General features: G+C 45.0%; 1 protein-coding gene across 1 annotated transcript in view; it reads left to right on the forward strand.

The window, feature by feature from the left end:
* Positions 1–13176, forward strand: part of ABCA13 (ATP binding cassette subfamily A member 13) — a 2655493-nt gene that overhangs the window by 1233898 nt on the left and 1408419 nt on the right. The window contains exon 34 of the mRNA XM_085606362.1: positions 399–595. Coding sequence (XP_085462488.1) covers positions 399–595 — 197 coding nt within the window. The remainder of the gene's footprint in view (positions 1–398; positions 596–13176) is intronic.

Genomic DNA, 13176 nt, shown 5'->3' on the forward strand with positions numbered 1-13176 from the left:
TCAGTACAGCGAAACGAAATGTATTGATTTGGTGTGTAATTTTAGGTATGAACTAATGTCTTTGAATCACCTTTGTTGTTTTTTTTCATCGCCTCTTTCATAACACAATGTGCAGTGGCGGCCCTTGCATGTAAGGACGGTGAGATGTGTAGGGGGGTGGAAGTGACAAATGACAGAATAGGGAAAATAAAATAAAGAAAGAAAACCACTTTCCTTTCCTTCGGCAAGGTAAGTGGTTTTATTTATCTTTATTTTCCCTATTATGTCGTTTGTCACTTCAACCCCCCCTCCCCACCCCTGCCCTATGGCCTCACCACGCTCACCTGCACTGGCCGCCACTGATAATGTTAACCTCTCAGAAGTCACATAATCTTCATGTTCATTGCTCCCTTTGCCAGAGCCCTTCAGGATGTGGGTCTTGTCCTTCATCAGAACAAACGCGTGCAAGCCCTCTCTGGAGGAATGAAAAGAAGACTCTCTATCGCCATCTCATTTATGGGGAACTCTAGAACAATAGTCCTGGATGAACCAACAAGTGGGGTTGACCCTTGTTCGCGGCGCAGCATCTGGGAACTTCTCCTGAAGTATAAAACAGGTAGGATGAAGTTGGAATATATTATATACTTCACTTTTTGGAACAGCTATGGGTTCCCACACAATTGGAGATTAGTGCATCTCATTAAATACATCGTAAAGCAGGTATCATAATTCATCAATTATTATTATCTATTCGATTTGAAACTACTTTTCAGCGTATTCGGCAGAACATTTGTACTTGGAAAAAGAAAGACTAGGCTAGAATCGGTTAGAAGGACAGAGGGCGTATGTATATGCAAACTTCAGTGTATTGTGTAAAATTTAAATTCTCTGTTAGAAATAATGCTGTTATATTTAGTGCACCCTGAATGTAGTTCTCGGCAACGCTTTCCAGGCAAAGCCTGAACGTCCCAAGTTTCGCGTAAAAATCTGGGTTTGTGGGAGTTTATACATCTTCATGGGGCATATGTATCAAATTCTCTATTTGCGATTCTCAAATAGCGATTTTTTGAGAATCACTATTTGGGAATCGCAAACGAGATGTAAGTAAAAATTTGCAAATTGTTAGCGATTCTTTGGCATTCCTTAATTGCGATTAGCAAATTGCGAATCGCAATTAAGGAATACCTTCCCATTCATTCCTATGGGCCAGGAGGCCCATAGGAATGAATGGGAAGACATTCTCAATTAGCAATTCGCAATTAGAGAATCGCAAATTGAGAATAATTTCAAGGGTGCAAGGGTGTCATAAGGACACCCTGATGCACCCCTGAAATGAGCATGTGTGCGCATGTGGCGCACATACATGTGCGCCACATGGCACTTTGAAAAATGCCAAAAAGTGCATCTTTCAAAGAAATCGCAAATTACCACCAACTTGAAGTTGGTGGTAATTTGCGATTTCTTAAGGATAAATCGCACATCTTGGGTGCTTGTTACATCGCATTTAAGGAATCGCAATTTGCAATTCCTTAAATGCAATCGCAAAATAGAGAATCACAAATTTGCAATTCTCTAATTTGCGATGCCCTTTTGGGATGATACATCCCAAAAGGCCTTTTCCCGTTCGCAAACGGGCCGATTCTGAGAATCGGCCCGTTTGCGAACGGGAAAAGGGCTTGATACATATAACCCCATATTCCTTACCCTAAACCAGCCTTGGCACTATCTTTCAGTTATTGAAAATATTTATTTTTATGTTTTCATCCCGAGGATGCCAGTAGTGGAAACCTAAAACTACTTTGAGGTTACCCTGACTCGATTTGTGTCCTGCTGTTAATTCATATCCAATATGATTAGGATATATGGTCATCCATCACAGATTTAATTGACCTAATTGCATTACCCATCCAAAACCTACTCAAATTCATTCAGTTGCTGTATACTCTACTGCAAATGACTATTTAGCAGTGGGAGCTGGTAGGGAACGTTGGCGGGGGCGGCAGCGAGGAAAAATGGGGGTGTTAGGAAAAACAATAAAAGAAAAAAGAAAACGTACCTGCTGGTTGCTGTCACCAGCGGCCGCCTCTCCTCCGAGGCAGGAACCAGGAAGCACACAGGTTCCCAGGCTCCCCTGGCCAATCATGATGCTGCGTTGTGATTGGCCTGATCGCCGTGCTTTGGAGCTCAGAGAGGGACTGGGAGGCTGTGCATGTTCTCACCGAGGCTGCGCAATGCAGCCAGTGGAGACATGCAAAGTGTGGTTGACTGTTTGGTCAGCCCGAGACGTCCGGCCAAACTGTCATGCACACGTAAGGAGCAGCAACCACTCCTCCTCTCTCTGGGTCACGGGAGCCTAGCCCCACCTGCCATAACCTGGCTGCAACTGCAATAGAAAAAAAAAATGATACTAACATTCCATTATAATCAGTAAATTATTTCCTTTGCACTGCTTTAAAGCATTAGGACGAGGCTTCTCTGCATTAACGGAGGAGCTGCCGCTTCTATCGAGATCTTAGAAGTATTACAAGCACTCAGTGGGCTGGACTGTAGCGCAAGGTATCCCGTGTTCCTGTACTCAATGCATTGCTGCACTGTGGGGAAAATCACCCCTTCTGTCATCACCATGCATCAATCCAATTGTCTGGGGACCTTTTACACCCCCTTGTAGACACTTCCACAAGACTTTACTGCGGATTAAGCATTGCTCAAAATAGTAGACGTGTTACTGATGGGTCCAAACCCTACAACGGCCAATGGAAAAACTTACCCTTGTCCAATCAGAATCTAATGGTGTTCATTGATTTCAGATCCAGAGATTGTTTCCAATTAAACAATCATTACCACTTAACATTTATATTTCGAAGCCCACCTGGTTCCTTTTTGTAATTGAAATACCTTAGAACCTACTAGATACATTCGCAACACAACATGTGAAAAATATTCTGAGCATAATTCTTGTTTCAGGCCAAATTTGATGTAATTTCGTTCGGCTGGTTTTTGCTGTATGGGAAAACAACAGTTCTGTGTGACTTGGAATAGAAAATGCTACTTTTAATCCACCTCAAATATCTATCCACTCTATCCCGATGTGCATGAAATTTAAACTGAAGAAACTAGGCTGTTTCCTTTAGACGATTGCCTTATTTCATGCTAATTTATGCCAAAGTGTCAGCAAATCAACAAAGACATTTTCTTTGGAAAACGCAACTCGAAAATAGCAGGAGTCCTGATTACTGAGGCGGGCACGGGGTCCGAAACAGAGAACTGGGGAAGGCCATGACTTGGTTTTGATGAAATGTCCAGCAAGAGTTGTTAACATTTATAGTAGAACAACAGTTTAATAAGATCTCAAATGTATAAATTTGTATACTCAGTGGAGTAGCAAGGGGTGGATGGGGGCGGTCTGCCCCAGGCAGTATGAGGTTTGGGGGCTGCTATCTCCCCCCCGCTGTTACTTACCTGCATCCGTTTTTGGCGGCAAATGCAGGGATCGCCAGCAACCCCCCCCCCACTCTTACCTGCGGCCATTGAGGGGTGGCAAACGCAAGGTCCGCCATGGGCGGCATAAGGTCTAGCTACGCCACTGGGTATACTGTAATAATACTAACTAAAATCCGAAAGCACACAATGGGATAATGAACACATATAGCAGAGGAATCTGGTTATGCTGAAGTTACACACAACATGTACTAGTGGTGATCCGTAATTGATCGCTAATGCTGCAATGTATATAAGGAAAAGATAACACGGACGATCATGATTTTGCTTCCAAAATACAGCAGGTCTTCCCATGCTGTTTGTTTGTAGTGAAGGTCCAGCTTATAGTTACAGTTCTTAAAAGGTGGAGAGAAATCTCACTGCCCCTCATCTGCAGGGCATTCACAGGTAGATTTTCAAACATTTTGAGCTGGGTTAGTGTCACAAAAGGGACGATAACTATCACAAAATGTTATTTTACCAATTTACTTTCCAATGCAAAACTTCTTTTGTACCCTACAAGTAACACGAAGCTGCGCAAAGCATTGCTTTGCGTTAGTTAGCACCAAAGTATCATTACATGGGTGGTACACGGGCGATCCCATGCAACCACCCACGACTTTTGAGGCGAAACCCTATGTACAAACAATTGTTGACAGGGTTTAGCGCCAAAAGTTAACGCCATCTGAAAGGAGGCAGTAAGAGGAGAAATATTTTCCTTTTGCCTTTTCTTCTCTGACTTTGCATGCCTGCTGCACTGTGTAGCACACATACAAAGTAGGAAAAGTGTTTGAACTTGTCTAGGCATAGTATTTTGTACAGGAAGCGTACCCTTCCTGTATAAAACCTATGTTAGACTGAGGCATGAACCTTAGCGCAATGGCGCTAAGGTGTGTGTCTGGTGCGTGGGAGTTGAAATCAGCGTCGGGGCTAGGGAGAGGGGAGGATAGAGGAATATCTCTGTAAATATGGCGCTCTCCTGCTCCCTCCCGTCACACAACGCAGCACAGCATTTTTGGCTGCTGCGCTGCTTTGCGTGACTTCTTTGAAAATCTGCCCCACAATGTTTCAAATCCCAGGCAACCAGGTTGGGGCAGGGTTTCTCTCCTAAAGGGGATGTCTGGGTAGAGCAAGCTTAGCCCTGCCCCAACATGAATGGTTGGGACCAGTGCTTCCCTGACACCAGGCAGGTACAATTTCCAACAATCTGATCTGGTTTTCCATTCAGATAGAACCAGGAGACAAAATAAGCTCAGCAAGGAAAAAGATTCGTGGGTTAGGAAAATGGTGAAATGGAAAAGCTGCACAGATGGTCAGATCCGTTGATGTCTTAATAGTACACTGATGGCATGGAGTTTGCCTTGTGGCAACTGGACACAGTGCAGAACATCAAATCAAGCTCTGTGCCTAATACACCTATCCTTAGGGCTGACTGGCGTAAGCATTGTTCTAGTATGGTGTAATCAATAGAACCCTAACTAAAGAGTTGCTTTTGCTGCAACATCTTTGTTATTACAGAGGTGACATTAGCACTTTTGTTGCACTGGAGAAGGTGATTAGTTTTGGTAATGTGTGGAATGCTTGCTGATATCTTTAATCTCAGGAAAGGCTGGTGTTTTAATTATGTATATCTTTGGGTTCCATTGACCTAGGTACCTGAAAATTTGCAAACAAGAAGACTACAAACATATCATCAGGTGTCAGAGGTGGGAGAGTGGTGGAGGAGTTCAAGCGACCTTGCAAAAGTTGCAGCTCCTGTTCAAACCTCCATTACGGCACTGCTCAAAAAAACTTTGAAATGAGTTATACACGACCTATCATGGTGAAGGGTCTTTCCTTTCTGTGTGCGTGTGCATTATTTGAGTGACTGAAAATCCAATTAACAATTTTTGAAAGATCTCCGAATGTCGAAGGGTTAAAATGTTGATATATGACCTAAATTTATATCTCAGCTGGCTATGTGATTAGCTGCTACAAGCTGATTTTTAAAAAATCCCATAGCTATTTGTAGGCCTGCAGATCAAAACTTATAACATATGGCCATGTTGAAAATGTTTTAGCATGAACCATAAAAAGAAGACAGAGCGAACAAAAATACCTCTTTGAGGGCCATGAAACAGCATGAAAGGTGGGCCATTCTCATTTTTAGATCTCAGCCGCAGGCAGTTTTAGCTGTCTTTAGGCAGAATTACTGTTTACAATACCTAACATATTCTTAGAGTGGGCTTTGAGTCAGCCCCTTGATCATGGTTGAATGGTGTTATTATGTATCTCAATTGCCTCTACTTGATTCTGTGGCTTTCCTCCCAATTCTTGTGTTTGTCCTACTCAGGACCATTTTGGTCTCACAGCTTTCTAATTGGATGTCTTGTATCCTTCCACAGAATACTTAAGGGGACTTTTCATAATTTGTATGAGGTCTCCATCTGCGTTTATGTGCTTTACTGCGGTCACCCCTTTTTTCTCATAATACACCTCACCTTAATGCTCCCTATTTCCACTTTATGCTATTCGTGTAACATGTTTAGAATTTTTCTTTGTTTTTTTACGGGTTTCTGGCAGCTGCAAATGATGCCTGGCCACTTCTTATCTTAAATTTTAAATGTTAAATTTACTGTTCTAACACGACGGTCAGCCGGCTTAGAATGGTAAATAAAATATGTCCACCATGCACCTAGACACATGCACGTGTCGCAATGCATATATTCACACAAGCAGCTGTCTTGCAAAGATTCCATAAAAATAACATTCCAGCATTGCTGACAATATATACATATGTGTTCTGATGCGTGTATTCAATGCCAGTGATTTCAAGCACTAACGAAGCTGACAGCTCAACCTTTTAAAGCCAAGACCTACAGGCTCTTACTGTTTTTTTAAAAAAAGTCCTAAAGACCCAAATAAGAGGTTATTGAACTTAGAGAAATGGTTGTGCACAATTTAGGCTCTGTGTGATCTACTTGCCAAGGTTGCAGATGCCAACCTGAAAATGAGGGCAGGGATAGCGATTATGGGCATAGGGCATGAATTCAGGACCTGCCTTGGGTCTGATATCAGAATGTATTGATACCCATAGGTGCAATTTATAGAAATGCCTTTTTGATTGCTTGTAACTTTGGGGCCACTAGACTATCTGAGCTAAATAAAATAAAAAATTTAAAAAAAGAATATGCCCACCCATCTTATTTGGGAGCTTCTTCCAGATTGGTGAAGATGGATGGTCAAAGTCAGAGCGAGCGTGTCTCGAGTTACGCCTCCCATTTGAATTTTCTGGGGATATTTTTAGCATCCATGAAAGTAAAACAAGCTGGGTAATCTCCTGTCCTGTGGCCTTGGTACTGCTCAAGGGCCTAGCTAGGCTGGTAGTTGGGGGAGGAAGACCCAGAGATCGCATGAATACCATGCAGTGAACCCGATGGGCATTGGCTTCAAATGCAATCCATCTCAAACACTGATTGTGGGAGAGCTGCCAAGTTTGTGGTTTGACAGGTACGGCTCTGCTTATCTCTACCCAACAGTCTGGCTTGATCAGACATTGACAAGCAAACTGCACTACCAGATTGGCGGGAATGCTCATGGAAGTTGCGGAACGCCAAAAACAACCACTGGCCCTTCTCTCCCTCAACGCAGAGAAAGCCTTTGCTAGAGCGGGCTTGCTGTTCCTATCAAAGCTCCTTCATAAAGCCCTTATCGGCCACAAGATGAAAATATTTATTCAGGCCAACTTCCAAAGATCAATTACTAAAATTGAAATCAAAGGGAATTATACACGGGACAGACCTATAGCAAGGGGTATGAGACAGGACTGCCCCTTTCCCCACTAATATTTGCATTATTCAAGGAACCCTTGGTAGTCAGAATTCAGAATAACCCTGACATCCAAGGTCTGAGGGTGAAAAATGAGGAAATCAAACTAGTCGCCGATAACATCCTCTGCTTTATAACCAACCCAAAAATGTTGATAACAGTGCTACAGGCGAAAATACATTGGTTTACACTGGGATCAGGATTCAAAATTAACTATTCAAAGTCGCAAGGTATGATTAGCAGGTCCTTACAGTCCCTTGCGAGAGTCACTCCAATGAGCGGGGTTCTCGTGGTCAGAGTCGGCAGTCAGATATATGGAAATCAATATCTCATCACAGTCCAGTATCATCAATATGTGCAATATTGCACCCCCCAAACCCATGATCAAGGATTTATATTGTTGGGGCAAGCTCGAAATGTTCTGCCTGGGCAGGTTGCATCTTCTCAAAATGAACTTCATGCCATGCTTACTATACCCAGTGCAAACACTGCCGCTCATTCTCCCCAAGATAACCCTGGCAACAATACCCTGGAAAATGCGTAAATTTGTATGGCAAGACAAGTCCCCGCAGGTGGCAGGCTCGGCTCTCTCACACCCCATGGATGAGGGAGGTCTAGGATTCCCCGACCTATCATCTAACATGCTAGCAGCCCACATACGCCCATCCTTAAAGTGGAAACGCAATCCCGAAAACAAGCCCTGGGTACAGGTAGAACAACATTTTTCCCCAGTTCCCCTTAAAGACCTCTTGTGGTTTCCCAACAGGGTGGGCCGCACTTTCTCCCACTCCCTCCTAGAACTTTATAGCTTCTGTAACACTGTCAAATAGTACTCAGCAAATGCACAATCCCCTCTTAACTTTCATCCCTGATTGTTAACAATCCGGACTAACCCCAGGCATTAACGACCCCAAATTCCACACTTGGAACCAGATTCACCCCCGGTCCTAAAACACTCCTTTGATGAGGACAAGCTCTGGGGGAGGGCAGATTTATCAGTTAATAAACTAACCACTAGGACACTAGTGACTGCCAATTGTGCTGGATGAAAACATAACTATGATATTCGATCCACAAATATATTTCAATTGTAGTTCCATAGGTGACTGATCACTGACAGCTACCTCATTTAAAGAATCGGTAGTGGACATAACGAGAGAGTGAGATGGAGATATAAGTTACTTTGTTCTTTTGGGCATGATGTATTAAAAAAGATCGTGGCAGATTATCAATAATAGTGTTTGCGTATCATTAAAAAAAAAAGTTTGTGGATTGATCAGGTGTGACATTTTTACGGTTTCAGTGTACTTATGAATGTCATTTAACTGCAAAGTGTCTGACACTTAAGAGCAGGGCCGGACTGGGAACCAAAAACGGGCCTGACAAAGTACTCGGCCGGCCCTCCAGGGCTTGGGGGTGCCGCCGAGCTCTTTGCCAGGGCCGGTTTTCGGCCGATTTTGTTACAGGGCCGATTTTGCAGCTATGCTGCAAAAACGGCCCTGTAACAAAAACGGCCCCCAGGGGCCCAAAACCGGCCGCCGATTTTGGAGCTATGCTGCAAAAACGGCCCTGTAACAAAAACGGCCCCCAGGGGCCCAAAACCGGCCGCCGATTTTGGAGCTATGCTGCAAAAACGGCCCTGTAACAAAAACGGCCCCCAGGGGCCCAAAACCGGCCCCACCCGTGCGGCGCACCAGGGGATTGCCCGGTGCCCGCTACGGCCAGTCCGGGCCTGCATAAGTGCGACATTTGTTCCCGACTAAAACTCAGCAATTACGTCCATGAGTTACTTATCAGAAGTGACGCCCCTTTAACCAAATGTAAGCTCTTAAAAGACCTTGAAGCTGCTGCAAAACCTCTGAATTGGAAGGTCACTAACCTACCGCTCCTTTCTGAGATGATCATTACAGGAAGAACATCAGAGCAGCACCCTTTCATATTTCATTCTAGCAAAAGGATTGTCTTTTAAACCTGCACAAAGCTGGAAATTGCCACACAGGTGATCATTCATGGTAATTAAGACATTCCATTCAGAATCATTAAATGTGAACCATACTATTGCAATAGCAGCACAGTGTTTAGCGAAGAAACAGTGCTTTCCCAGGTGTCAATAAAAAGATGACAAGCAAATGATATTGTAATTAACATAGTCAGTGCTGGACTCACTCACGTGACCATGTGTCTAGAAGTGCATCCCCACCGGAGTGTCTGCCACAACCTGAGTGAAGCAGCGGAGGAACTTGGGAATGTTCTTCGGCACAGCTGTCCACTCATATGTGAAAACACATGCATGCAGTATGTGTCAAATGTCTGTGATGGGCATGCCATATCGGAATATATATGACATTTTTTTGTATTATAAAATACACAGAGTGAAGTTGAAGAAAAGTCAAGCCTGGAGTTAATGCGATTTTGTTATTGTTGCTGTTTTATATGGCACAAACTCAACCCATAGGTATTACAGCGCTTTACATAAGCACCAATTAAAGTACACAAGATCACAATCATTTTTAGTTATCTGGGTATTAAGTGATCTGTCCAGAATCACAGGATGTTGAGATGACACTGAGACGCAAACCTGGTTCCCCAATCCCAAAGAGTCCCAAAGTCTGTAGCTCTGGCCCTAACGCCACATTCTCTCGAATTATACCTGCTGCACAGATATTGATGAATGCAGCACAGGAGGGGAATACTCTGCAGCTGGGAGAAAAGTATCCTGGATCTTGCACCCCTGTATGGGAAAGTGTTGTTCAGTCCACTTGATATGCTGTGGATCAGCCTGGCACCGTGACATCGCCATTCTGTTCCCAGACAGGATGTCCCCCTCTGAAGAAAGGACTCTAGTCTGACAAACAAGAAAAATGATGCCTGCTGTGGTAGTGGAGTAGGGCTGTGCACAATTCATGCGGTATACAGTTTGCAGCCACTAAGGAACTTCAACGCAATGCACTGTGTTAGAAATGGAGGTCTCTAGTTGGCAGAGGTAGGTACCTATGTCCAAATAGGGTCCCTTCTTCCTAGTCAGGATAAGGGGGTTACACTCCTAAAATAACCCCTGCTCACCCACTTGGTAGATTGGCACGAGCAGTCAGGCTTATTCTAGAGGCAGTGTGTAAAGCATTTGCACATAACTAAAAGTAATACAGTGTATGCACTACAAAAGGACACCACACCAGTTTAGAAAAACATCCAATATTTTTATATACTCAAGACAAGACCAAAAACGATAACTATCCACAATACAGACTTAGAAATCTTCAGTTATCAAAATCACCTTGAAAAACAGTTCCTTGAAGTTGATAGCTCCCTCTGGGGTTATCACGGCGTCGTGAACAAACAAATCCAAACAGTTCTGGCTGACCGTGGCGTCGCAGGCCAGCTACTGTGTCGGGAAGACCCGCAAAACAGTACCTTTTAGAAATGCAGGGAGTTGGTGACCTCTCGTTGAGCTTCCGAAAGCACGGCATCAGCAGGCGTCGGTTCTGGAGGTCGGTGCAGGAGTCGTCGGGCCCTCGAAGTCAAACGTGTTGCAGATCAAACTCCTCGCGGTTGAAGTCAAGAGAGCTGGCGTCGATGGGCGTCGGGTGCTGCGGTGCGAAGTGCATCGGTGCGGCGTGCGATGCCCTCAGGTTGCAGTGCAAGCAGCGGCTCGGTGGCGGCATCAGATGGCGTCATCGGTGAGACCAGGGTCGCGGTGCCAAGTGATGCAGTGCTTATCGCGGTGCTGGCAGGTCACGGTGCAGGCAGCTGACAAACTGGAGTCGATTGCACCGGCGTCGGTAGGCCAAGGCTGCGGTGCGGGATGAGGGTGGTGCATCGTGTAACTTTAGGAGCAGTGCTCTCGAAACACGGTGCAATCAGCGGCGTCGATTTCGGCATGGAGCAGCGGCGTCGGGGATACCAAGGCGGTGTCGTGAAGCGAGGCGATGCGGAGTGCGGTGCCCACAGGTTGCGGTGCGAGCAGCGGCTCGGTGGCGGCATCAGCAGGCTACATCAGTGAGACCAGGGTCGTGGTGTGGCGTTGCAGCGGTGCCCTCTGCAGTGCCTTCTGGACACGGAGTCGGCAGCGGCGTCGTAGACGGCGTCAAGTTGCTTTTTCTTCTGTTGCGGCACAAAACACACAGTCCCCAGTGCTGAGGGCAGGAGAACTTGAAGTCTTTGCTGGTCCTGAGACTTCTTGAATAGGGGGCAAGCTCCACCTTAAGCCCTTGGAGAAACTCACAAAATTAGATTGCAGAAAGTTCAGTCCAGTCCTTTCACTGCCCAGAGCAGATGCAGCCACTGCAGGCCAACACAGCAAAGCACTCAGCAAAGTGGTAGTTCCTCCTAATAGCTTCTCCAGCTCTTCTTCTTGGCAGTCTTCTTGGTCCAAAAGAGTTCTAAAGTTCAGGGGTTTGGGCCCTAATATTTATACCACCAAATTATTTGTTCTCTGAAGGCAGAGAGTGTCTGTACCCAGCCCAAACCAGTTGTTTTCTCTGATGCAGCTTCCTGGCAGGAGGTGGTTCTCCAAGGCAGACAGGGCCTATTCAGGTGCAAGGGAAATCCCCTCCCACTACTCTAAATGCAGACTGGGCTATTCAGGTGCTAGTGACAACTCCTCCCACTACTCTGAATGCATCCCAGGTCTATTCAGCCTAGCACTGACTCAGGAAAGGAAGTACACATTACCCCCCCCCCCCCCGGAGGCCGTCTGAGAGAATGCACCTCCCCAACTCCTGTCACTCCAAAGCCAGACAGTCAATACACATCCTTGCAGAGGCACATAGTATGGCTAAGCAGGAAAATACCTACTTTCTAAAATTGGTATTCTCGAACACAAAATGTAAAAATCACCTTTACTAAAAGATGCATCTTTTGATTCTGAGTTTAGGCATACTAAACTTTATTTTCCTATCTGGTCCCAATGGGAAGTCATATTTATAAGTTGTTATAAATTAACTCCCATGCTTTCCTATGGGCCAGATAGCCTTTCAATAGTGAAAAACAAAATTGGCAGTAGTTCTCTATCAGTCATGCCACACACACCAGGGCATGTCCTACCTTCCACATACACTGCACCCTGCCCACAGGGGTACCTTGGGCCAACCTTAGGGGTGTCCTACAGGTAAGAAAAGGGAAGGTTAGGGGCTGGCAAGTGGGTACACCTGCCAAGTCGACATGGCAGTTACAAACTGCATGCAGACTCTGCAGTGCCAGGTCTGAATTACCTTTTCAAGCCTACTCATGTGGGTGGAACAATCAGTGCTGGAGGCCCACTAGTAGCATTTGATTTACAGGCCCTGTCACAATCAGTGCACTTTACTAGGGACTGACAAGTAAATCAGATATGCCAATCATGGAAACACCAATCCCTAACACAATTTACACAGAGAGTATCTGCACTTTACCACTGCTCAGCAGTGATAAAGTACCCAGAGTCCTAAAACCAACAACAGTCGGTCAGGAAAAAATAGGAGGAAAAAGCAAAAAGTTAGGGATAACCCTGCAAAAAGGGCCATCTCCAACACACAGCCTATGTACGAATACCAGAGCCTGCTACCTATCAGCACCATGCTTCATGGGCAGTAACCATACCTCAGGCACAACCTAAGACATCTCCCATGTTGGAATTTCAAGTAAATACGTACAGAAGACTAAAACCGCAGTGGGAGCTCAACAGTCTACATAATTATAAATAGATGTGAAATACGGATTGAGATTACTTTCTCTGGGACTGATATGAGGGTGGGAGAATGCTCAAAGAGCACTATAATTAATAAAACGTGGTTGTGCAATGATTTCTGTAGAGGTTTTAACCACAAGCTTTTTAATCGATAGAGGGGTAGGTCCATCCCACAGCGCTAGCTGGGAAGGGACAGCAAAGGATGTCAAACTCACCACCCTCCATGTGGCCTCAGCTTGAGGAATATT

Source organism: Triturus cristatus, chromosome 5_2, assembly GCF_964204655.1.
Source record: "Triturus cristatus chromosome 5_2, aTriCri1.1, whole genome shotgun sequence".
Taxonomy (NCBI): domain Eukaryota; kingdom Metazoa; phylum Chordata; class Amphibia; order Caudata; family Salamandridae; genus Triturus; species Triturus cristatus.